At 35.0% G+C, this 26,103-nt stretch overlaps 3 protein-coding genes and 1 pseudogene across 5 annotated transcripts; 3 read left to right on the plus strand and 1 right to left on the minus strand.

Moving 5' to 3' along the window:
• Positions 1 to 384: 384 nt before the first annotated feature.
• LOC112511745 (cytochrome P450 81E8-like) lies at positions 385 to 2,071 on the plus strand. The gene is made up of 2 exons (XM_025117472.1): positions 385 to 1,284; positions 1,363 to 2,071. The coding sequence occupies exons 1-2, from the start codon at positions 385 to 387 to the stop codon at positions 1,975 to 1,977; spliced, it is 1,515 nt and encodes a 504-aa protein (XP_024973240.1). The 3' UTR covers positions 1,978 to 2,071.
• Positions 2,072 to 3,535: 1,464 nt separating this feature from the next.
• Positions 3,536 to 4,582, plus strand: LOC112510917 (annotated as a pseudogene).
• Positions 4,583 to 6,062: 1,480 nt separating this feature from the next.
• Positions 6,063 to 21,510, plus strand: LOC112511063 (WD40 repeat-containing protein HOS15-like). 3 transcript variants are annotated; one of them, XM_025116449.1, is made up of 15 exons: positions 6,063 to 6,199; positions 8,744 to 9,118; positions 11,712 to 11,857; positions 11,943 to 12,534; positions 12,687 to 12,781; positions 14,820 to 14,866; positions 14,988 to 15,138; positions 15,271 to 15,334; positions 15,710 to 15,868; positions 16,250 to 16,371; positions 17,114 to 17,188; positions 19,376 to 19,429; positions 19,507 to 19,580; positions 20,626 to 20,700; positions 21,072 to 21,510. In XM_025116449.1, the coding sequence occupies exons 2-15, from the start codon at positions 9,112 to 9,114 to the stop codon at positions 21,289 to 21,291; spliced, it is 1,881 nt and encodes a 626-aa protein (XP_024972217.1). In that variant the 5' UTR covers positions 6,063 to 6,199; positions 8,744 to 9,111; the 3' UTR covers positions 21,292 to 21,510. The 3 variants fall into 3 exon arrangements, 2 of the variants coding, with proteins under 2 accessions (XP_024972217.1, XP_024972216.1); XR_003069060.1 differs by lacking the exon at positions 8,744 to 9,118 and having other exon boundaries at positions 20,621 to 20,700; positions 21,072 to 21,163; XM_025116448.1 differs by lacking the exon at positions 8,744 to 9,118.
• Positions 21,511 to 22,266: 756 nt separating this feature from the next.
• Positions 22,267 to 24,278, minus strand: LOC112511574 (G2/mitotic-specific cyclin C13-1-like). Its single transcript, XM_025117251.1, has 7 exons — positions 23,937 to 24,278; positions 23,547 to 23,779; positions 23,303 to 23,455; positions 23,162 to 23,195; positions 22,924 to 23,073; positions 22,697 to 22,831; positions 22,267 to 22,607 (listed from the first exon to the last, which is right to left on the minus strand). Exons 1-7 carry the CDS (start codon positions 24,276 to 24,278, stop codon positions 22,530 to 22,532), a joined length of 1,125 nt encoding a protein of 374 aa, XP_024973019.1. The 3' UTR covers positions 22,267 to 22,529.
• Between the last annotated feature and the right edge of the window lie 1,825 nt (positions 24,279 to 26,103).

The following is a 26,103-nucleotide window of genomic DNA, read 5'->3' on the forward strand; positions in this document are numbered from 1 at the left end:
AAATTGTACAAAAAATAAGAATTTTTAAATAATTGATTTAATATTAAAAATAAAATTATTATTAATTTTTTTAAACACATAAAATCGTATTATAAAATTAATAAAAAATAAAATATAACAATAAAATCAAGATTTAATTCGTATATTTTCATCCTGGTACAGAGGTCAAAATAAGTGGCCTGATAACCAGTGACATCACATCACATGCAAACTAAGAAACAGCCACAAGCGAGAAGCCCCACATCTATGCCTTGATGCCCAAACATTTCCCCCACAATTGCTTCCATTCACATACAAAAGAATCAAAACATCCCATAGATATATATATATATATATGTGTGTATGTATGTATATTTCCACACACATTGCAAGGTGATCCTGATCATGGATGAACATCTTTTCTTCATTTATCTGTTATCCTTGGTCTCTCTCATTTTGATTTTCAAGCTGCTTATACCCAAAAAGGGGAGAAATGCAGCACCAACTCCACCTTCTCTCCCAGTAATTGGCCATCTCCATCTAATTGGACAACCTGTTCACAGAGTCCTTCACCACCTTTCTTCCAAGTATGGTCCTATTATGGCTCTTCGCTTCGGCTCTCGCCCTGTGCTTGTTGTAACCTCTCCACCAGCTGTTGAAGAGTGCTTCACCAGAAACGATCTGGTTTTAGCCAACAGGCCACTCCTTTTAAGTGGCAAGTATCTCGACTATGACCACACCACAGTGGGTGCTGTGCCTTACGGACGTCTCTGGAGGGACCTTCGCCGCATTGTCACACTAGAACTCTTCTCCACGGCTCGACTCAAGGCTTACATGGGAGTCCGACAAGACGAAGTGCGATCATTAATTAAGTCTCTTTCTCGAGATGCATGGCAAGATTTCACAAGAGTAGAAATGAAGTCCAGGATTCAAGGTTTATCTTTCAACATAATCATGAGAATTGTTGCAGACAAACGGTTCTATGGGATCGAGGTGGATGACTTTGAGGAGGCTCGTACCTTTAAGGCTATAATGAGAGAAGCGTCTGAAGTCAGTGTAGCATCAAATCCTGGCGACTTCATCCCATTTTTACGATGGATTGATTTTCAAGGTTTGGAGAAGAAGCTTCAGAAATTGCAAGCTAAATTCGATAGCTTTTCCCAAAGCCTAATCGAAGAACGTAGGAGTAAACACCATGGTTCTTTCGACAACGGGAAGGCCAAGACATTTATCGATGCTTTCCTTTCTTTACAGGAATCAGAACCAGAATACTATACCGACAATATAATCAAAGGCAATATACTGGTATGCATGCTCATGACCTACTTCTGCTCACATTACACGTAGTTTGTACCAACTTCAGGGCCTAACATCTTTTTGTAGACATTGCTAGTTGCTGGAACAGACACTTCATCAGTGACAATAGAGTGGGCGATGTCACTTCTTCTAAACCATCCGGATGTGCTAAAGAGAGCTAGAGCAGAGGTCGATGAACATATCGGATACCAACGTTTGGTAGAGGAGACTGATCTAACCAAGTTGCCATTCATCCAATGCATCGTCCACGAGACACTAAGACTATTCCCAGCAGCACCGCTGTTGGTGCCACATGAACCATCTGAAGACTGCATAATTGGTGGGTTTCATGTATCCCGGGGCACGATGGTGTTGGTGAACGCATGGGCCATCCATAGGGATCCACAGTTATGGGATGAGCCGTTAAGTTTCAAGCCGGAGAGGTTTGAGAAAATGGGGAACATGGGATATCGGTTTATACCGTTTGGGGTGGGACGTCGGCAGTGCCCTGGGGCCGGGCTCGCGAACAGGGTAGTGACATCGGTGTTGGCATCGTTGATCCAATGCTTTGAATGGGAAAGGGTTGGTGAAGAGCTGGTGGAGTTGTCGGAAGGCAGAGGTCTATCCATGCCCAAAAACAAGCCTTTAGAGGCGATGTGCAGAGCTCGCCAAAGAATGAGTCATGTTCTTAAGGAGCTATAAGACTTGACTTGTATTATGTATCAATACCATGAAAACAATAAGCACCCATTTGGTTGCATGGTCTATTTTGTTTTTTAATAAAACTATTTATTTGTTACATATTTTTGTTCTTATTAATTATAACTTCATGAGTAATTATGTCATTTAGGGAGTGTTTGGGATTGTTTATTTGAAATAACTTATGTTTTTCTATAAAAAAATCACTTATCAACTTATTATAAATTAGAAGTTAAAGTTTATTAATAAAAAAATATAATAATTAATAAAATGTAATAATTGTATTTTTTTTAGATACATACCGATAGAAATTAATTGACATATATGCTTGGGGACCAAGGTTTACTTGACTAAGAACAAGTTGTAAGAATCATGGTGGCTAATGGAATATTATTGACTTGGGGACCAATGTTTACTTGGTGAGGAAGGTGGTTGTTTGGAAATTGTTGAATGGTTTAATGTATAATGATTAAGAGATTTTCATAATATAATGTAAAATGAAATATAATTGTTTGGTAATTGTTTACAATGAAATCAGAACATTTAATAGTTAAGGAATGTTCATGATACAAAATCATTCAGAGGGTTTTAGAACCATTAAGAGACAAATTTTTTTTGTCAAACAAGATTTACCTCTTAATGATTCAGATACTGCCTCTTAATGAAACTATTAAGAAGTAAACAAATAACCTCTAAATCTTTGTAGCATATTTAGTATCTTATTAATTGGTGTTTGGTTTTTTTTGTTTAATTAACAAGTAAATGCTCATTTGGATAAATCATCACGCATCTATATGCTATATGTTGTCTGTATTTAACTATGTTATTCTAAACATGTCTTTAAAAGAAAAAATAAATGGTACTCAAACGTACAATTGATTAGGAAAAGTCAACATAAAGCGATCAATATTTTATAGTTCTAAAGTAGATTAATTTAATCATATTGGTGGTCTCTGATTGATTTGAGCTTGGCTTCAAAAGTCAAAAATATCAGCAGGTCTCAGGTTCAAATCCAAAGAGAAATAAAAATCTTCTTGTAGCCACGAAGGTTCAAATGCGGTGACTCCGGGCTATCTGCAAAGCAGGTAGTCGCCTTGGGATTGGTCAGCTCACATAGCTGGTTGGATATCCAAGTTAATAAAAAAAATAAGAATTTATATTATGCGTTATTGGAACAAGAACAAAGTAGGAAGTAACATATTAGTAGAAACCAAGTTTTAGCTATGATTTTGATGTTTTGTTTTAAAGTTGAGTTAGTAGCTCAACAGGTATTAGAAAAACAATGGGTTGAGATTGATGTCGGACAGTTAATTAAACGAAAAATGACTCGGTACGTTATTGTGATGAAACATTTGTTAAATATTTAATTGTGAGGCATGATATGATGTGAAATTGATGTTCAAGTGTGTTTTCATATAGATATACGTTAATAACTTACAAGATGTGAAAAAGAGTCATGAAAGCGTGTTAGAAACAATCAACAATGCATGATTAAGCAAAAATGTAGAGCTGGTCAAGTTGACGATACGGCTTTGTGAAGTGGCAAAGCCTTGTCGCAAAAATGAAGTGGCATGCAAGTTGGTCAGTGTACCCTAGGGTCGCGTTGAAAAGGAGGAAACCGAGAGTAAATGGAAATAAAAGGGCGTTTTTCATCATCGGCAAATGATCGAGCAACGAGAGTAGGAAGGGGCTCGATTGACTAGCGTCAAAATGTGATAAAGGGGAATTGGAACTTTCAGTTAAAATTATTTTATATTTATACTTATATTTACATAAACAAAATGCACGTCCGGAATTATTTAGGTTCAAATCATTAATTGTTTGGTTTTAGGTTCAAATCATTAATTGTTTGGTTTTAGGTTCAAATTATTAATGGTTTAGGTTTAGTTTCAGATTGTTAATCGTTTTAGGTTTAACTCATTTTTGTTCATAACATATATTCTCAGTATTGCTATTGTTTGAAGTGAGTGGAGCATCAAATCCTGGAGACTTCATCCCATTTTTGCGATGGATTGATTTTCAAGGTTTGGAGAAGAAGCTTCAGAAATTGCAAACTAGAGTGGGCTATGTCACTTCTTCTAAAATCATCCCGATGAGCTAAAGAGAGCTAGAGCAGAGGTCGATGAACGTATCGGAGACCAACGTTTGGTAGAGGAGACTGATCTTCCCAACCTACCCTACATCCAATGCATTGTCCACGAAACACTAAGACTATTCCCAGCAACACCGCTGTTGGTGCCACATGAACCATCAGAAGACTGCACAAATCGGAGGGTTTGACGTGTCACGTGGTACAATTGTCTTGGTGAATGCATGGGCCATCCATAGGGATTCACAATCATGGGGTGAGCCATTTGGTTTCAATCCGGAAAGGTTTGAGAAAATTGGAAACACTGGGTATCGGTTTATACCGTTTGGCATGGGTCGTCGGCAATGTCACGGGTCAGGGCTTGCGAACAGGGTCATGGCGTTGGCGTTGGCATCGTTAATCCAATGCTTTGAATGGAAAAGAGTTGGTGAAGAGCTGGTGGATTTGTGAGAAGGTAAAGGTCTAACCATGCCCAAAGAAAAGCATCAATTAGAAACCACCCTTTTGGTTTTAACCTAACCCTTTGAGTTAAAGCTCAAACCAATCAGATACCACCCTTTTGGTTTGAATCTTAATCGTTTCTAACCTTTGGAGTTAAACTCAAACCAATCAGATACCACCTTTATGGTTTGAAGTGGTTGTTGTTGTGAACCGGATCCTTTTAATTACATTAACACCTCTAATAGATTCTTTGAAATAGAAAAAATGAATATTTTTATTCTTTATTTTGAATTTTATATATTTTATTTTGTTCCACAAAAATTTATCTGAAATAAAGAAAACTCTAATTTTATATAATTCTCTATAAAAACTTAAATTGAGAAGTATTAACAAAAATCATTCCTAAACTTCAAAAACTCAGATCTAGTCCCTCATGTATTATCAGGACTGAATTCTTTCAGTCACAATTTGTCGGGATTACTAACCTGTGACACTCTTCCAAAAAAAAGCCCTCATTTGATCGGACTTAACAAAAAAAGTTAACAACTATTAGACAAATGTATCGAGATCATTGGAAATTGATAAAGATGAGAGACCAAATCCAAAATTTTGAAGTTTAGAAATGACATCCCTTGAAAACTGCAAACGTTAGGGACCAAAATTGAAATTTTCTCTAAAAAAATTGTAAGTTTAAAAATTCTCTAACGATGTATTCTCATTTTCTTTTCTACGAAGAAAAAGAAAAGAAAAGTTAAATGGAGGAAAATTAAAAAAAAACCCGTGTTTTTGAAAGAAAAAAAAATTAGGAGAGAAAGGAAAGAAAGAAAAAGAAAATAATAATAAGTTTTCTTCTAAAACTTTTTCCGCAAACATGGGAGGAAAGAGAAGAAAAGGAAATACATTAAATCTAATTAAAAAATTATTAAAAATTACAAACTATCCAATCTTTCATTCTAAAAGAATATATTTTTAAAGGGTATGTTGGTAAAAATGACATCTTTTATTTCTTTTTTCTGTTGATCAAGATCATGAAAAATTATTTTTTTTCCTTTTATTTCCTTCTTTTTGGAGAAATAGATAAAAAAAATTGTTTTGTTTTCCTTTTTTTTCTTCCAATTTCGAGAATGCAACGTAAAATTTTTGATGTGAAGAAAAATATTACAATGGATATGTTATTATTTCACAAATAAAATGAAATTAGTATTATTTCATATAAATTTTTAAAAATGTGTTGCAATAATAAAAATTATATATTTTAATAATATAATTAATATTAAATTATTTTTTTTGAAAAAAGAAAAAAAAATATAAAATTTGTATTATAACATCGACAAAAACAAATATAAAATAAAATATTAAAATTTAAATATATCTTGTTATATTGTACGAATACCCTTCTAATATCTATTAATTTTCCTTTTATAGATTTTGGAGATGTTTTTTAGAAAACGTGTTCGGGTTCGAACTTCGAACCACCCGAAAGACTAAAAACTCGGATTATGATCCGTTTGAGAAGTCTCTTCCCCCTTTTTAACCCCTTCACTACAAAACCCTTCCTGTCTACAGTTATCTTGAATTCAATCAATTTCCTCTCGAGAAAATCGAATTAGGTGTTGGATGTTTATAATTTTGCAATGATTACCATCAATTCGCGAGAGTTGAACTATCTTGTCTACCGCTATCTTCATGAATCAGGTCGGTTCTTACTCCACTTTGTTTTTATGCTTGTTTGTTTTTGCCGATTGTTGCAAGATTGAGAAAAATGTGTTTCTCCTTTCCGATTTTGAATTGCTTGGATTTTGATGTATTGCGGTCAGTGGACTGTGTTTGGGGCTAGGTCACTGAAGTTTAACTAAATGTATGATATTAAGATGACTTGATTTCTTTTCGTTGGTTGGACATTTCATACGTTGTGTTTTGCTCCAAATTTCGGATGCATCAAGCAATGTTTGAAGCCTTGACTTAACGGGTTACGCAATTAGAGCAGTCATAAACATAATTTTCTCATCAAAAATGGTGCAATAACTCAGAATTACAGCACAGAAAGTAAGGTGTTGTGTGGCTGAGAGTTGTTAAGATAACGTTCAACTTATTAAATTTTCGATTTAAAATATGAATTTTACTGTAAATTGTAGCTAATTAGGCTTTTGGGTAATTCTAACTCTTCTTTACCAAGTAAACTTCTCCAAGCGGTGTGTCTGGGAAAAAGTTGTATTTGTGATCTTTTTGAGGCCCACGTAACATAATTATCTAACTTTTTTTGAGGGATCTGGATTTTACTTGAGGCTTGAAATGGAAACAATGATATTCATTCATGAGCATAAATCACTTTCCTTACCTGACCTTTCTTAACTCTTAAGGATATAGATCTTCCTTAACGCTTAAAATGGAAAGTGGAAACAATAATATTCAGGAGCTCAAATTACTTTCCTTGTATGACTTTCTTAAGGATATTGATTTTACTTCAGGCTTGGAACGGAAATATGATATTCATTAACATAAATTGCTTTCCTTATAATGAATCAAAATTACATGACAAGAGAAATTGCGAACCAATTGCTAAAAAGAAAGGTTTACTAAAGAAGCAAGGTACTTAGTCTCCCAACCTTTGCTAAATTGAACATTGACCCTCTGTAATACTTAGAATGTGCTACAGAGTTGTAAGCCTTCAAGCATACCCAGTGGTGGAGTAGCATCGAGTATACAAAAATAAAGTTAAATATTAATTTTTAAAATAGCAAACACAATGATATATATGGATGAAATGATAAAATTTGAAAATAAATGTAACTATCCGACTATTTTATAAGAATGAAACACGGATGTTAACATATTGAACAAAGAATCACGATCAACAAGTCTCCATTTTCTAAAGCATATCTATGATATCAATTTGATAGAGCACTAATAGGTGTGATAGTCTTTTTTAATTCCAATCAGAGGTTTAAAACCTTATAATAAATTATAAAGTAATTTTTTTAGATTTCCGTTGTCTTTTTTCTTTTTTTAACAATATACTAATGGAATGTGAAAAAACGTATATAATTGAGATTGACTTGTAATAATAAACTAGAGAGGTGTATTAATTGTAGTGAACCAACCCTCCTTTTACTTAAAACATAAAATAGATGGAAAAAAGTATAGATTAACTTTGGGACAGGAACTATATAAATGATGAAAGTAACCACAGATTGTGTTACACAAATTTCACTTTTCAAGGGACCAAAAGTGCATATGAAGAATAACTTTAGGGACTATTGCATTATATATAAAGATAACCCCCATTACCGTCCAAATTTCTCCTACTTCCTATACATGGAGCAGGCTTGTGACTTGTGAGAGAGGGACCCCATATGACTACGGTCTACGGCTATATATTTCATTAAGAAAAATTGAAATGCCAGGAGGCACCTATGCCCTCTCTGGCTCCAACGTGGCTTTGCCACTGAGCATACCTACTCCATAGCCAGCAAGCCAACCAAATTTTCCTCAATGGTATAGCATCTGAGGTTAAGAAAGGTGTCCTATGGTCCTTCATGAAGCCAAAGTTGGATGTGCTTTTGGACTTGATCAAATTATATTTTATTTGGGAAATTTGTTTTTTTATTGGCAAATTTCTATGTAAGGAGGATAGGAAGAAGCCATGCTAAGGCTTTATAATACAAGACCTAAATGAGCTAACTTCTTTTAGTGATACTCCCTGATAGTTGATGGTGCATTTATATCTCGTACATTTATTTACTTGACCCTGCTCTACCGTCTCTCAGCTATGGTTGGAGAAATAAGTTTTTGGGTGGTGGTGAGGGTTTGGAATGAATTTGAAGAAGCTTATTTTACTATTTTGTTTTAGGTATTGAAGCCTGCAAGACTTTCAATTGTTCCCGAAAGGCATGGTTTCTATAGTAGAGTTGATGACTTTTGCATTTAATTAACAAAGCTTTTCATAAAACACAAGTCAACAATTCATTGGATACTTCAAAAGCCCTTCATTGATAAATTAACTATTAAAATATCTTTAGCCACTTTCTCAGGGAACTTTACTTTGATACATTCACTAAGATTTGAGTCCTCACTTTACTGCGATATGTTTATTGCTCTACTATGATTTGTTCACTAAGCATCATATAGTTTACTTTACTATAATATGTTCACATAGAATCATATCCTTTGCTCTACTTTGATATGTTCAGTAAGAATGAAATTACATCCTCACTTTACTGCTATACTTATATTTCTCAGGGATCTTTACTTTGATGCATTCACTAAGGTCACTCGAACTATTGCCAAGAACAAGTTTGAATTATTATGCTAACTTCATTAACACATTTATCGTCAAGCCTCAACCCACATTTATTGCTCAAATACTTCGGGTGTTACAGACAAGTCAGGCAAAAGCTCTAGAAGACAATACCTATGGAGCTAAGTTCGTTTTGAGATACTCCATGTTAGCTGATAGAACATTAATTTCTCATACATTAGTTACTTGATCCTGCCTTACGATCTCTTGGCTATGGTTGGAGAAATGATTTTTTTTGGTGGTGATGGTGAACTATGTTGTTCCAGTTCTCTCTTCGACATGTAATCGGCGTTCAGAACAGTTCATGTAGATGATTGGTATAGCCTCTTTTTGATGCCTTATGTAGTCAAGTAGAGATAGGTAAGGTTTAAGAAAATTTGCTTTACCTATTGTATATGTGGTTGATCTCTTAGCCTTGGATATTAATTGTTTTTCCAATGTCCTGGTTTATTACCAACTAGGTTCAATCCCGTGTATTACACGGGGTAATTTGAAAAAAATAAATCATGTCAGGAACTTATCTTACAAATATGAATGATCATGGAAAGTATGATGCTACTTCAGACTTGTATTCTTGAAATAACTTTGAAGTATAACTCTAAAGAATAACTCTGAAAATGACTCTTCAAACTTGAATTTAGAAATGAAACTATATCAATAATTAGTTAAAATGAAGTTAACCCTAGAATAAAAAATTTAGAAATGAAACTATATTAGTAAATTGAATTTAAATTTAGAAGTAAATTTAGAATGACTCTTCAGACTTGTACTCTTGAAATAACTTTGAAGTATAACTCTGAAGAATGACTAATGTAAATTGTGTCCAGATACGTTCAAATGAGTCTAATTGAACCACTAATGTAAATTGTGTTTAGATACGTGTTTAGGCGGGAAAGCAAGAAAACCGACTCACCAGAAGATGATATGTGTCACCCAAGTTACTTATTTATGACAAGTATAGATGTAGCATCCTAAGTCTAGGCCTCTAGGAAAGGGAGATAGCTTTAAGTACGTGCTTCTTGACACAATTCTGTCTTTGTTTTCATAGAAGTGGTTCATGTGGATGTGTCAAGCTTCTAATTGGGAAACCAAGTATGGAGTTGAGAACAACTTTTGTATTCCTATTCTGTTAAAAGGTCACATGATTAAAATTAAAGAGAAATGTAATGCAAGTTTTCTCATTTCAGCATATGTGTTTGTATTCTGTCTATGTGAATATACTCCAGTTCACGTCCTGAAAAAAATTGCTCTCTTTTCTGTTTTTGGTCCTCTTTTTTGTGGATTTTGCATATGTTGACGGGAAAAAAGCTAAAAAGCTTGCATGAAAGAAGAAGCATACTAGATCTACACACAACCATCGTGCATTAGTGGATGGCAATTAGATCAAGGCAAAGAATTGGTGCACATAGACACTTTGGTATAGAAAAAGAAGATTAGAGCTGCTAAGAACACATATAAATCAACATGATGGCAAGTCTTAAAAGGGGACCTATGGCAGGCCGCAGGCTTAGTAATAGCAATTGTTAAGAAAAATAAAGGATGGTACCTCCTCTGAAGTCTGAACTTACAAAGTTGTTTCCAACCCTCAATCCTCTTTTCGAGATTCATCGATATTGAATCAAGCGAATGCCCGTCAGTCCCAACGGATCCAATAAGTACATCAATTCGCCTCTCCCCCTTTTGATCTCTCAGAAATTCTATGAAACGGACTTTCTAGAGATCCCCAATGACCAATCCTCGCATGAATTGCTAAAGATCCTATGAGTCCAACATTTATTCCTTCAGATGTATCAATGGGGCAAATACGCCCGTAGTGACTAGGATGAATATCATGACTCATGAGATGATGAAAAAATGGAAATGGCTAAACCTGAAGGCTTATGTTAGTAGGTAAACTATTTTCTTAGCCCCCAATTGGACCCAACTGGGGGAGGGGGGATCTGCAGAATTTTATTAATATGGGCAATTAAGAACCCAAAAAGATGCAATCAGAAAACTAAGATCTAAGCATGGAATAAAAATGAAAAGCAGCATTCATATATGAACTAATGACCGAAATCAAATAGATCCTTCACAGCCATAAAGGTGAACAGACTAACCACCAGAATGAAACCTGCAAGAAAGAAAACAGAAAAGACCAGAAAGGCAAAAAGACAAGTATCCAACTCGAGGAGGCCTAAGTATCCTTCCCTTCCGCATATGCTAGATATTTCGAAATTAATAATGCGATATATTAGTCTGAATTATTATGAGCGTACTACAAGCATGATGCACCACTTTTCACTCAATTGACAATTCTATTAATATTGTAATCTAATTAAGATTATTCAGCTTTTGCATCACTAAATTGATGTTTTTGTGCTCAATTTGTGAACTGGTGGAATAGAGGGGGTCCTTTTTTTTTTTCCTAAAATTATGCTTGCTTTAGATTTCCACAAACTCCCTTTTTGAGAAACAGCATAATCTTTGAACCTTGCCCACTATTTTCCACAATTTTACTGTTTTATAGATTTCACAAACTGCAATTGGTTGAGGCATATGGTCCTGTGAATGGATAGTCAAGTCAAGCAAGTTCAAGGGAAATTCTCTGATTGACAATGCGCATTGTGGTTGTTTTAATAACAAAAGAATCAAGCTCTGTTCAAGGGGGCACCTGAACAGAATCAAAATATAATTTCTCTATTTGCTTTGATTACCCAGCTGCAAAAGATAATGGTAGCTGTAAAGAATAAAAGAATGCTACTCCAGGGACCATTTTATGTGGCATTATTAACATGTTTTTTCCATAACCAAATAACTGCCAAGTCAACAGTTAAAATATACAGAGCCTACTGAAATTCTCAACTCATCTCTTTATATTATAAATATACTTTTTTGAATTATGTATGTTAACTTAGAAGGATATTTCAGGTTTCACACATACTGCCTTCACATTAGGTTATGAGGCAGGGCTGAATAAAAGTACAATAGATGGAAATTTGGTTCCGCCTGGTGCTCTTGTTACATTTGTGCAGAAAGGAATTCAGTACCTTGAGCTAGAAGCAAACCTGACATGTGTAAGAACAGTTAATATCTTTATTACTTCTACTGGGGTTGATGTTTTAGTTTATTGGACTAACCGGTGCCTGTTGGGGTCTCCAGAATGATTCTGACATCGATGAAGATTTCTCCTTTATACAACCTATTGATCTTATCACAAAGGATGTTTATGAACTACAAAAAATGATAAAGGAAAAGAAGGAAAACCTTCAGAAAACTAAACATAGAGAAAAGAGCAAAGAAAATACCACTTCAGTACGGGAGCATGAACAAGAACATGCTAGAGAAAAGGAGAAAGAACATGCTAAAGAAAAAGAGAAGGAAAATGACCAGGAGCATGCTAAAGAAAGAGAAAAGGAACGCATCCATGCTCGCGAAAAGGAGAAGGAGCAGGAACGACAACATCTTCGAGAAAGGGAAAAGAAAATTGAACAAGACCATCATCGAGAAAAAGAGAAGGAAAAGCAGCAAAGGGACAAAGAACGAGATTTGGAGAAAGAGAAGATAGATAGGGAGAGGGAGAGGGAGAGGGAGAGGGAGAGGGAAAGGGAAAGGGAAAGGGAAAAAGAAAAGGAAAAGGAAAAGGAAAGAGACAAGGGTAAACACAAAGAAAAGAAGAATGAGGATCTTGCTGATGGTAGACGTGACGAGGATAAGACACGAGTCCAGCCGGAAGAAAATGTGACCGCAGAAGGTAATGTACATTCTCATCATAAACAAAACCAGTGTGAAACAAAAAAAGAAATATTCGGCATGATTCACCACCCTCATAAAGCTAGCTACATGTTATATTCTTTATTTTTGCTTCTTATTACTCATCAATATGTTTCTTGCAATGTGAAATAGGACCGGAACCTATGGAAATTGACACATGCTCAACATCTTTGTCTTCTCTTATTCCCAACTCTGATGTTACCGTGTTAGAAGGTCATACTTCTGAGGTCTGTGTAAATCTCCGATTTCTGAAATGTTACTCTATATATAGTAGTACATTATTTCTTCCATTTTGACGAGGGACCTGAAAATGGGAGTTCATTTAAGTGTATTTACTCTTATTTGATATGAGTTTTTCTTTGAAGGGGGATAAAGAACAATGTTCTTTTTTTTAACTTGTTATATAGACCATAACTTATTTAAACTTTTTGACTTTGTCTATGGTGATGAATTTGAAGTGGTTAAGTAGTAAAAGTTATACTTTCTATTAAAATCTATTTGGATGCCTAACGTAAAGCTCTTGAAAGTGTTGATCAATATTAAAACAACCAGAAGTAACCTTACAAGTTTAATCTAACAAAGTTAAATGAAAATATGAAGTATATAGAAAATTCTAGTTAATAGGGTTTGAGAGAAACTAAAAGCCTTGAGTACATAAGTAGTTGCTCTTAGGGATAACACAAATAATAGAAAGTAGGTATAAAGAAAGGTATTTCAATAAGTTAATGTCCAATGATGGATAGGGATGGAAATGTGGATATATGGTAGGTTGAGATGGCACTTGAAAGGAGAAGTTGAGGCAATAGTGTTTGACGTGGTATGATAAAGACATTTAAATGCACCAGTTGGAAAGAGGAGACTCGGACCAATAGGAAAGCATTACCAACCGAGCATATTTAAGGCGTTTTCTTTAGATAGGCATGCATGGAAGGACGTAATGAATTGGAACCCTAGGGGAATTCACCTCTTATGTTTGCTTTTGGGTTGCACTACTTTCTAACTTTCTTGGGTTTCATTTCTAGCCAACCCCAGCTAGTTAGGATACAATGCTTGTGTTATTTATTTAGGTAAATTATGAAAAATATGAAAGAAAATAAATATCTTAGTGTTGTCATTAACATAAAACTAAGTAATTTACAGAAACCAGTTCCTGTTTACCATTTGCTGTGGTAAAATCTTTGATTTACTGAACATTTTTAATAACTGTAGTTTGAGTTGGATGGGAACGTAGGGCGAATGTTTGCAAGGATGGGTTGGTGAGAAATCCAATCATGCTTTTATCAATTTTTGAGGGTTGAAAGCATGAGACTTGAGAGAGGTGTACGTGGGCATTTGTGTAAAGCAAATATCTAGGGTTTCTTCATGGCATACAAAACCTTTTTTTCCCCTCAAGTTTGTTTGGTTAATAAGAATGGTTTGCGATTGCTTACAGAATGGTAATTTTTGCTCATGAGTGGAAGTATGTAATTGATAGGAAATAAAATACTAAATGTCAGCTCAAAAGTGATGTGAGCATAAATGGTGCTTGATATGAAAATCCTTTTCTGAAGTTAAAGTGCTGAACAAGGTATTACTTATCAGTAATCATAGCGAGTCGCTATTTGTATGCTTCCATTTCATTTCTGAATATTCGTGTTAGGTCTTCTTTTTCAAGTTATAAAAAACAGCCTAGAATAGAACTTCATAGTTGATATCTGGATTGGAATAGTTAGTAAACTAACAACAGAAGAAAGTATTACGGTTAAAAAACAAATGAAATGTTACTTATTAGAAATTAAAAAATAAAAGCAAGCATATGATGGTAGTAAAATATGTTTTTATTAGCAATGTAGGAGGTGTGGTTGCAATGTAGTAATATTTGTACTAATAATTGTGAAATAGCGTGTAATGTTTAGTATGAAGATTTATAATCTGGTATCATTAAATAATAGTGAAGATGGGCAATAAATTACTATGAGAAGGGCCATTGATGCTTCCGTTAACAATGCTAATCATTTATTGGCTAATTTAAGGAATAATGTGGGAAGCTCTGCCTCTTATTAACCAAACGCCCGCAGTACTTCTTACAGGTGCTAATAAGCAGCTTTGACTGCTTTTGTGCAATCCCAGTCTGGCTCTAGTCTACTAGCAGAAATATTTTCTTTATGGGATCTTAGTTCTGGATTTCGGTTTAGGAGTTCGGTGCAAATTGGAAAACAAGGTTAAAAGACTGCTTCATGGTTTCATATTGAATGATCAATTGACTCTTTCAACCCTTTGTCACAGGTTTTTGTATGCGCATGGAGTCCAGCTGGGTCTCTTTTGGCATCTGGGTGTGTGCATTCCCTTCGACAATATACTTTTATTTTTTTAGCTCTTCTTTTGTTTGACATTTTATTGATAATATTCAGTTAATGCTAGATTCTCACTTGATTTTATATTTGCTTATTCTAGATCTGGAGATTCCACAGCTCGAATTTGGACAATTGGTGATGGACCTTGTAGCTCTAATTCACAAAAGGGGCCCTTAGATGTTGCTGTTTTGAAGCACTACAGAGGTAGAACAAGTGACAAGAGCAAGGATGTAACCACGCTTGACTGGAATGTGAGTTTTTACTGCAAGATTATGGTTTGCTTGTCTTCATGATATCTCATTATCATTCCCAAATACTGTGACGTGGATTTTGAGGATGTCAGTAGTCCAGTTTTTCATATAATCGCTCTTTGCTTTATGTAGGGCGAGGGAACACTACTCGCGACAGGTTCTTATGATGGACAAGCCAGAATATGGAGTATAGACGGTGAGCTAGATTGCTTCTTCTGTTTTAAAATAGGCTTTTGAAGTCAAATGCTTATCTCTTGAACATAAGAAAAGGGAGTCTAGAATGGATAAACAGTGAGACGATTAGCTGTGGTGATAATGAGAAGAGACTATGAAGTTTTGACGCTTAAACGTTGATAGTTCTGAAGACTTGTCTGGTCCAAGAACCTACATTAACTTTGAAGGTGACAAAATGAATGCTCTGTTTGGGCTTTGGAGTAGGATTCTACAACTAATTTTGGAGATCCGATGCAATTAAAAATTCATCTGGCGCTTTCAAATGCAACTCTGCTCTATCATCCACTCCACAGAATCCTTTGCTACTAAGTTTCTAACTAGTTGCATTTTTATTTAGGGGAGCTGGTAAGTACATTAACAAAACATAAAGGACCAATATTTTCTCTGAAGTGGAACAAGAAAGGAGACTATCTTCTAAGTGGCAGTGTGGACAAAACTGCAATTGTATGGGACATTAAGACTGGGGAATGGAAGCAACAGTTTGAATTTCATGCAGGTGTGATATCAAATCTCAGTTATTGTTTCTGGTATTTTATAATTTTGTTCCAATTCATTGCATAGGAATTGCAATGTTTTATCACCACATACTAGCGGAAGTAACTGCCTGTTTGCCATAATGCCCAAGTTACCTTTGCACATCAGTAAATCAAATGGTGTGGACCAAAATGAATCATGTTGATAATGATTACTGTTGGTGCTGGGTAACTTACTTGAAATGTTTTCTGAAACTGGAACTGTTACAATTCTTGCGGGACACCCTAGAAAGGTAAAGGCAGTTCTTGTGGGAAGGAGGGAGTAGGCAATAATTCTAGTTTGATTTAAGCCTCTGTTAATTTATTGTCATCCATGTCCTTTTAAAGTGTTTCTTTCATTGCAGCTCCTACTCTTGATGTTGATTGGCGCAACAATGTCTCATTTGCAACATGCTCAACTGACAACATGATATATGTCTGCAAAGTTGGAGATAATCGACCAGTAAAAACTTTTATGGGGCATCAGGTACGTGCTAGTGGTCAAAGGTCCCTTATTATTTTCTTTTCTGATTAACTTTCTTATAACAGTTTTTTCCTAGCAAATTATTGTGGCATGCATATTTAAGTCTTAGGCTTCAAGAGAATTGTTTTATGTGATTATTTTCAAATTGCCTAGCCACAAGGGTGATCCAGAGGTCATCTCTGCTTCACACTAACTGTGAGATTGCAGATTGGAACCTCTTCTCAATGCCCATCGGGGCCTTTGCTTATTAAAAAAGTAGCATATTGGAAGATCAATTGGCCAAAATAATCAAGAACGGCTACAATATTATAAGTTTCTTCATCTTGACGGAATCTGTAGCCTTCTTTAGCAGAATAATTTTTTGTGGTTCTGTATTGTTGAATTCTGTCATCAGCTGAAGTTTTTGGCATATACGTACGGTGTGTGATGTGGAGTCATAACACCAGATAGTAACAATCAATCGAAACACCTTGAATCATGTAATTATGGTGCCGGGGACGGTGTTTATAGAAAAATTGTATCTACTGTAACATTCATGACACTTTAGCGGGGGTTCGGTTTCATCTTTTGTAATATATATGCAATAGCTTATCAAGTGTGTGCATGATATATTTTACTATCGTTATTACTTCCGGAAATCAGAAGGAAGTTAAGCATAATATTGGTGTATGAGAAATTCCTTGACGTCTTCATATCTAAATTTCTGTTGCTCTACCATCTAACAAGTTTTTGGATGTTACTCCAGGGTGAAGTTAACGCTATTAAATGGGATCCTACAGGTTCACTTCTGGCTTCATGTTCAGATGATTCCACTGCGAAGGTGATTGTTTATTTTTATTGTATTTGTGTGGTAGAGTTTTTTTTGGAACACGGACTTGCAGGGCTACCGCTGCGCTTAAACTGCTGATGTGCTAGGGAGATGCTTTCTTTTCTAATTATGTGTTATTGGTCCTATATGTGACGTTCTTGTCTCACTAAACTTTAGCAAATTGCGCCAAAACCAATCATGGTCATATACTTCCAAATATGCTTGGGACAAGAATATTCTGTAACAAAGTATTGAAGATACCTAAGTTATTATGTGCTCATTGCTAGTCTTTTGAGAAAGGTGATGTCCAAATGTTGATTTGATGTTTTAGGGGCATAAGCGTCTTCTTTTGATATAGTGCATTTTTGTGTGTTCATCATGGCTCATAAGGGCTGGCACTCTTCCCTACCACCAAGCCACAGCTCTCTCACACCTCTTGATCTCTCATAAACTCATTTGCATCTCCCTCCACCTCTTTCCCCTTTCTTTATCATCCCCATTACGGCCTCCATTTCTGACACATCTATTCCCTTCTAGGTCGCAAATGTTCATAATTACTTCAACAGGAACCAAAACTTATATACCTTGATCGAGTCTAAATTGGCTCAATTAGAGGTCATAATGAGTGCAATTGACACCCATTCTCTTCCACTTTTTCTGTCTCTTAATCTCCAATAATCTGGTGTATGGATAATGAGTCATTAGCTATCATGGATAAGTTTTTATCTTAGTAGTGGTGTATAAGCTTAAGACATTGAGGTATCATATATATAGCCAGGACTAATGAATCCTCGTGTTAGTTAAAGTCTAAGCAGACCTCTAATCTGCAGTTGATGGGCGACAATCTAGATATTTGAAATTGTTCTAGTAGGCTGTCAGGGGTTAAGGCACTCACTGACAGTTGTGGAATAAATAAGAGCCAGTGTTGGAAATGGAAGTGTAGGGACTCCTACGACACAGAATGGCATAGTGATATGAGAATATTATAATTGGTGGTGATTGTCAGTGAATGCAGGATATGATCTATACAGGAAATGATGAGATGTAGCAAGTGGGATTCTGGTCAAGCTTGGAATTCTTTCAGTATTGCCAGATATGCTACTAACCCTAACAAATCGCAAACCTGTTTTTGGTGCGTTCACATACCAATTTGACAAATCAGATGAATCCAAGGCAAGTAGAGTGAGTCTAAATTAGAAATTGCACATAGTTGGAGAGAATTCAAAGATTGAAGAAACTTAAATAAAAAGACATATTTGTCACTTGAAGGAAATTGGTATTCTGTAAATAGGTAACCGAGTGTTTATAAACCTAAATATAGCTGCCAAACTATATTTAGGCTTCTTTTTGGATAAAATAGTAGGCCACATAACAGCCTTTGGTAGCCATGTTGATGGAAGATCCTGCATTGAACATTTTAGGTATCCCATATCTCCAAAGCAATTTCTTTTATGGAGAACTTGGTCAATCATGACTGTAGGCTTGCAATTTTAGTTTAAAAAAATTGGGGGTGTTGAAAGACGATCATAAAATGCCCATATTTCTCATATACATGGAGAGAAATTGATGCTACATGCATTCACAGTTTTATCCTTCAGAAACACTCCTTATCTTCCTCCTCTTTGCTATATCCCTTTCATGACATCATCATTTTTTTTGCTTATGTACTTGTATTTCTTAGAAAATGTCTCGTCGTCTTTTAGGTCCCGTTTGGTTTTCGGGATTGGATTGGATTGGATTTGGAATTGAATTCCATTCCAATCCGATGTTTAGTTTGAAAGATTTAATGGATTTGAAATCCTACAAACATAGGATTTTGAAATCCCATGGAGTTGGTATTTCATTGGGATTTTGTAGGATTTGTATGTAATAATTGTTTAAAATATGTTAAAAACATTTGTTTTGTACTAATCAATTCATAAAAAGGTAATTTAATGATTTTTGTAATTATTTATAAATAATGGAATTCAATTCCATTCGCACTCCTACAAACCAAACGCATTAAAGATTCCAAATCCTTCCAAATCCAAATCCCTCCAATTCCAAATCCTTCCATGAAATCCAAATCCCTCAAAACCATTCCATCAAACCAAATGCCCCTTGCTATTAGTGATAGGATAGTTGATGGAACTTTCTATGTTTTACATGTTGGTTAATAGTTACAATTGGATTAATTACTTAAATTAATCATTGATATAGATATGGAGCTTGAAGCAGGATACGTGCTTGCATGACTTAAAGGAACATACAAAGGTACGACATATTACATGCTTTTCCTACATGTTATGATCGCTTTTGGTCATACTTGACACTATGTTATTAATTTGCAGGAGATATATACCATCAGATGGAGCCCCACAGGTCCAGGAACAAATAATCCTAACCATCAATTAGTCCTGGCAAGGTAAATACGCTTCTCTGTAAAGTTTTTGTCTATTTGTCGTTATTGACTTAACACACACATGCACATACAACTTGTCAGACATATTGAATTTGCAGTACACTCTACCCAGCATAATTATACTTCCTCCTAGTGATGTGCATTGCATGTGACATGACTGGAGGCAAAATGTGAATATTTTCGACTCTGTAGTCTGTATCATATTCGTGCAAATTAATTGTGTTAAAAAAAATGTTTTAGTTGGCATTACAAAGATCAATCTTGAGATTTGGTGTTAGGTCACCTCACGGGCTGTTTTAGAAAACCCCGGCAAAATTATTATGGTCTTGTCGTGCATGGATGCATTTAATATCAGTGATCGCCTTTTTAGACTCTTAGTGTATTTCCATCTCTCTCTTGTGGTATGAATTAAGTAATTAATATTAAAAAAAATGTTGCTAAAAGCTAATGGATTGGGGTTGTATATTTGGCTTTTGGATAAGGACCTGTTGGGCCATTCTGTGTGCAATTTATTCATTTGAAGTCTTCAAAGCAATATTTTGCAACCTTTCTCTCTCCTCATCTGATATCCTTTCTAGTGATGCAAGCCCTTGTGCTTTGTGGAAGTGCTGTTCAAACTCTTATGAAAATAAAAATGCACCAAATTCATGTTCAAACTTGTACGACCATCACTCAATAAAGTTTGGTGCTCTTGTGTATATATATGTAGAGTCAGGTTCAAGGGAAAACCACAAGAAAATTAAAAATTGAGGAACACTCTGGTGTTCATTCATCTGTCCAGTATGCACATGTGCATACAAGTAATAAGCAATTTGTCCGGTATGCACATGTGCATAACATGAACACATGCATAAAAACTAAAAAATAGTTTCAGTTGTATGCACATGTGCATACGTCCAGATGAATGTGTGTGTATATATATGTCTTCCAATTTTCCTTTCTAATTACCCTTAACTCAATGGTGTCCTTGTAGGTTTCTGTCAGTTAACTATCTTTACATATTATTTTTTGCTTCATATTTACTTTTGTATTTTCTCTTGCTGACCAGTGCATCATTCGATTCAACAATAAAGCTATGGGATGTGGAAACAGGGAGCCTTCTTCACAGCTTAGTTGCCCATGGGTACAATATTAACGTTCAAAGATTTTTTTTTTTGGAACGTGTTCTTGATAATCATTGCATCTATAGAACAATAACGTGCTGCATTGTTAAAACGCAAACTTAACCATGGAAAGAAAACCATACATATGAACACTAGTTTTTACGAAACACACATATAGAGTCAGGATCATGTGAGAAATTTTCAATTTCGTGAGAAGGAGAGAACAAGTGTAGATACCCTTATATTGTCTCAAGATTGTAACTTCCACACCCACCTTCAAATGTGTATTGAAATGTTACATTATATTATAACTTCCACATCCACCTTTAAACCCATATGGCAAAAATCCATTAATGTAATTGTAACGTTAGTTTTGTTGATTTGAATGCAGCGATCCTGTATATTCTGTTGCATTTAGCCCGAATGGCGAGTACTTGGCAAGTGGATCATTGGATAAATGCATGCACATATGGTCTGTGAAGGAAGCGAAGGTAGTCAAAACTTACGTTGGAAGTGGTGGGATCTTTGAAGTTTGCTGGAACAAAGAAGGTGACAAGATCGGTGCTTGCTTCTCGAACAATGTAGTCTGCATCTTGGATTTCCGTATGTAATCTTTTTCATGACCTAAAATGGCTTGAAACTGTTCATGGAGGTTGTATATGTAGTAGACATGGAATGGTTTTGTTTAGTTGTAGGTAATGTGGCATGAATTTGGTTGGGTATAGGACTCGTAGAAATAAATTATTAGCGTATTGGCACGATCTTTGCACCTTTCTTATTGGTAAACATTTACCACAAAACACTACGTTAACAACAATTTTTCGAGTGTTCACGCTGTGTTGGTAAATTTTTTGAATGGCCTATTTGATACTATCCATTGTTTTTATTTGTATTCTAGTGGACTATATCTAGGTGCAATAAGCACTTGTTTTATACTATGTTATATGCACTTATTTTTACGTTAAAATTAAGTCAATTCATACATTGGAAAATGTAAAAAGGAAAAGCGATGATGTTGATGCGCGCAAACTAGAAATGGACCATCCATGGTGCCAGTCGAACAACAAAATTAATCCAAATGGTCGTAAAATATTGATACAAAAAATATGCGGAATAAGTATGAATCCTTTGCGCACAATAATTATGCATGGCAAACGATAAACAATGTAAATAAGGAAACATCTAAAACCACATGCAGAAGAGCTGAGTTACGACAAACTTTGACCTAAAACAACATTACAACTCATCACAAATTATAGGCGATTATGTTATGCTTCCTAAGCGAGTTGATGTGCAATGTCAGATCTCATGTCTAAAGTTAATTTCGTTAATTTCTTATTTTTAACAGACAAAACCTAGCTTTTTTAAATTAGACCAAACTCGAGATCAGACTTTTTCTGAAATTTTTATCAGATAAAAAAGCAGCAAGTCAAGGTTTGATATTTTACTTGCAAGATCCAAACTTTTCCAAGCCATGTTAACTAATCCATACTTTTATGAAACCAATTCATGTGCACCATTGCTGACCAAGAAATCTTTACCCAATGAGCAAAGCAACAAGCCCAAAAATGTGACTCAACTTTGTTTTTATTAGATATTGCTATTACCAACAACCAAAAATTTATAAAACACCATTAAAATGTATTTCTTTGATCTAAACAACTAATCAATCTCTGTTTGCTATCCAGATTTGCAGTCTGTGTTTGTCCTAATCACCTGCTTCTGATTCCAAATCATTCTAAAAAACATCAAGCACTAGAACATCTTGCTTCCAATCTTTCTATATTTCGAATGCGGATCTTCATCAGTTTGGTGTCATCAACAAGTACCCTTTTTTCTGAATCAAAAACTATGCTTCTTTGATCATGTCTTCAAAGAAGGAAGATGGTATCACTGAAGGCGAAGATAATTCCGATACACATACAAACTGTCGTAAAGAAATCAAAGAATTTGATCAGATTTTACTAGAAAACAAGATCTTCAAACAAATTTGAAATATGCAAATGTTGCACAAACCTTATGCTGCTTGTATTTTTCTCTAATTGCTACCAGTTTTCCAGCTCTTCTACTAGATTGCAGATCATGTAGAATTTCAACACATTCTTTCAAATCTGATGGCTTATATCCAGAAAGCTGTTCCAGAGCCAAATTCTGTAGATGGGGTATAATTAGTAAGTTATAACTCATTAAGATTCACATCCATCTTTTGATGAAACAGGGAATTGAGTGTACATAATTCTTACCCATGGATGTGACTTTGGTTTGAGTATGAATCTTGAAAGAAAAGTAACAGATGCAGCTACCATAGAAGGCAAGAACTTGATCAAACTGTAGTCTAACAAGCTTAATTCTGCTAAATAATAACTCAAGAACTCGAACCGCAAATTGGGTGTCTGAAAAAATGCAAAAGAATACACAAATTAGCATTTACGTAATGAACAAATCGATCATCAAAGAAAAGGAAACAGAAAGAAGATTTACATCATAATCTTCTTGAGCAATTCTGGTAAATCGCCTGAAAACCAACAACACAAAAGGATGACACAAAGTTAGCAAATTCATTCGAAATCTCATTGGTTTAAATGCAACATAACTGAGATTGAACTTGTGCAGTTTTTATACCTAAGAAATGTTTTCACTGTGGGATTTCCCATTTCAAATTTGAGGGTTTTGAGCACATCAGCTTCCATTTTCACTACTTCTTGCTTGGTGTAGGTGTTATCAGTGATGTAAACAAAATCTTCGGTATGTGGAGGGCTGATTTCTTCATATTTTCTGTTGATCACAAAAGGATTTCAGATTTACAATTAGAATCAAACCATAAAGCTAAAACGAATACATCAAACACCTGCATTGAAATACTTACGATGCGATGAGCATTGAAGAAACACCAAGAAGTTGAAGTCTTTGTCTGTTAAGAACATTTACTGATAGAAATCTATCAATGTAGGATATGGTTAGATACAAACTATCTGGAAGAAGCTTATATTCTTCTGCAACTTCCACCAACCAATCAATCAATACACCCCTCATATTCACATTCACATCCTTTTGCACTTTTTCAATATAATCTGCCAATGGTCTTCTTTTCTCCTCCATCTGGATTCAAATTAGAAATCGCAAAACTTCAATGCAAACCCATGAATCAAATTAACAAACAATTATCAAACCCCTAAAGTTTTTCGATCAAAACCCTTGAAATTGGGAATTAAGTTAGAAATATGAACTGAAAAAAAGAAAGGGGAAATTATGGCACCTCCATCTTATGTAGATATTGATAGATATCAGAGACATAGGGTTCGCACATCTGAGGGTCAATCGATGGATCATCGATCTCCTTCGCAGCCAGTTCATGGGTTTTCGCTGCTGCTGTTGCTAGTTTCACAGGTTTCTTCACCTTCTTCGCTCCACATTTCAACTTCTGAACAAGATCAGATCCCACCTTTGGATTCTCCAATGGAATCAAGTTATTCGAGAGCTCACCCAACACCACTCTCTTCTTGTTCGGAGGTTGCAACTGAGTTACAATCGCTTCCATCGCTCTCTTCTTCGCCAGGCGGGTAACTCTCACACCATAGATGTTCTCCTGGTCCGCCATTGATTAACAATCCTTGAATCCAACGAACCCAGTAGAGAAATTGGCAGAGAGCGATGGTGAAAAAAATGGGTTGAAAGTGTAAGTAATATAGCGAAAGAATATGCCGCCATTTTCACTGGGTTTCAAAAATTTTGAGGTTTTGGGAATGGAGATTGGAGGGTGAGAGTGTTTTTAGTAAAAATTTTGAGATGAAAATTTTGAAAGGACGAATGGAAAGTTGACACGTCGGATGCGGGTCCAGGGATTCCAAATTGGTGAAATGTTTTGGATTGGTGCCGTGGCGGCTAATTTTTCAGGTTCTGAAAACATGATTTTAGATTGTGATTTGAAACGCTAAACCACGCGCCTTTCTGCCAATTTGTTGAGCTTTAAAAAACTTCTACTTTTGGTCATGGTGTTTTCAAAACTTACAATTCAACCCCCATACTTTTGACACATTATCATTTTTATATGAAACTATTAGAACAAAGCAATTTTAGTCATTTGATGTTATTTTGAAAAAAACTATGACGGATGTATTTTGTAGGTGGATGATCATAGGAATATATCGTTGAAAACTGGATACAGATGGAATTTGGAAACCGAAACGATGATGATGCTACTGATGAGATATTTAGAGTGTAGATGTTTTATTTCAAAAATGGATGTTGATAATAATCTCTTTTAAGGATTAGATCACGAGGGTAATTCGTGTAAATAATAACAACAACGTTGACGGATTATGGACCAACAGAGAATTGTTGATGGTTGAAAACTGGTTTACCAGAGTTCATTTGTATTTGTTGATACAGATGTAGCAAGCCAAGCATGTAGTAAACTCATGTCACAATGTGACTTCACATAAATTGTTGATTCAAAGGATCTCTTTGGAATAAGGTAGTATTTATGATATTGGGAGTAAGTCATCATTCTTGTTTAGACTCATTAAAGCCCAATATCCTTAACCCATTAAAGTCTAAACAACACACACATATTATCTATACATTCACATATACACATACATTTAAACATATATACATCATCTAATACATGTATCTTCAACAATATATACATAGATCCAATTGTGGTTAGCAACCAACACACATATATATACATCGTGTATATATATGTATATAACACGGGCCGACGAGTATATATATAGAACACATACACGTGTATACATATGACGCATGCATATGTGTACATATAACACCCATATCATCTATACATTCACATATATAATATATACATCATCTAATACATGTATCTTCAACAATATATACATAGATTCAATCGTGGTTATCAACCAACACACATATATACACATCGTGTATACATATCTATACGCATAACATATACACATGTATACACATGATGCATACACATGTGTACATATAATACACACATTATCTATGCATTCGCATACACATATACATTTAAATATATATATATATATATATATATATATATCCAAATTGATGTGTTCAAAATGGCTCATTTATGAGTCCACTACACTTTAACACTTTGCCAGGTAACCAACATGTTGAGAATTAATCAATTTGAAAAACATAGACAACAAATCTCTTTGTTATTAACCCTCTCAAGTCTACGTCCTATGTCATTCAAGTGGCTTATCTTTAAAAGACCAAAACACCTTTAACATTTTTCAAAGTGATCAATTCGTCAAGAAGTGTCTTGCATTTTATAAAATTTGAAATTAAGTAGTAGAACATCATTATTGCAAAATGATGCACTTTCGTTTAGTTTAAAATCTCATCATTTGTCTCACACTCAAGCTAAAAAATTTAGATACTCATACTTGAAATAATTGCATGGAAAAAGTAAA

This window comes from Cynara cardunculus, assembly GCF_001531365.2.
Source record: "Cynara cardunculus var. scolymus isolate 2C chromosome LG 4, CcrdV1, whole genome shotgun sequence".
In the NCBI taxonomy this organism is placed as follows: Eukaryota; Viridiplantae; Streptophyta; class Magnoliopsida; order Asterales; family Asteraceae; genus Cynara; species Cynara cardunculus.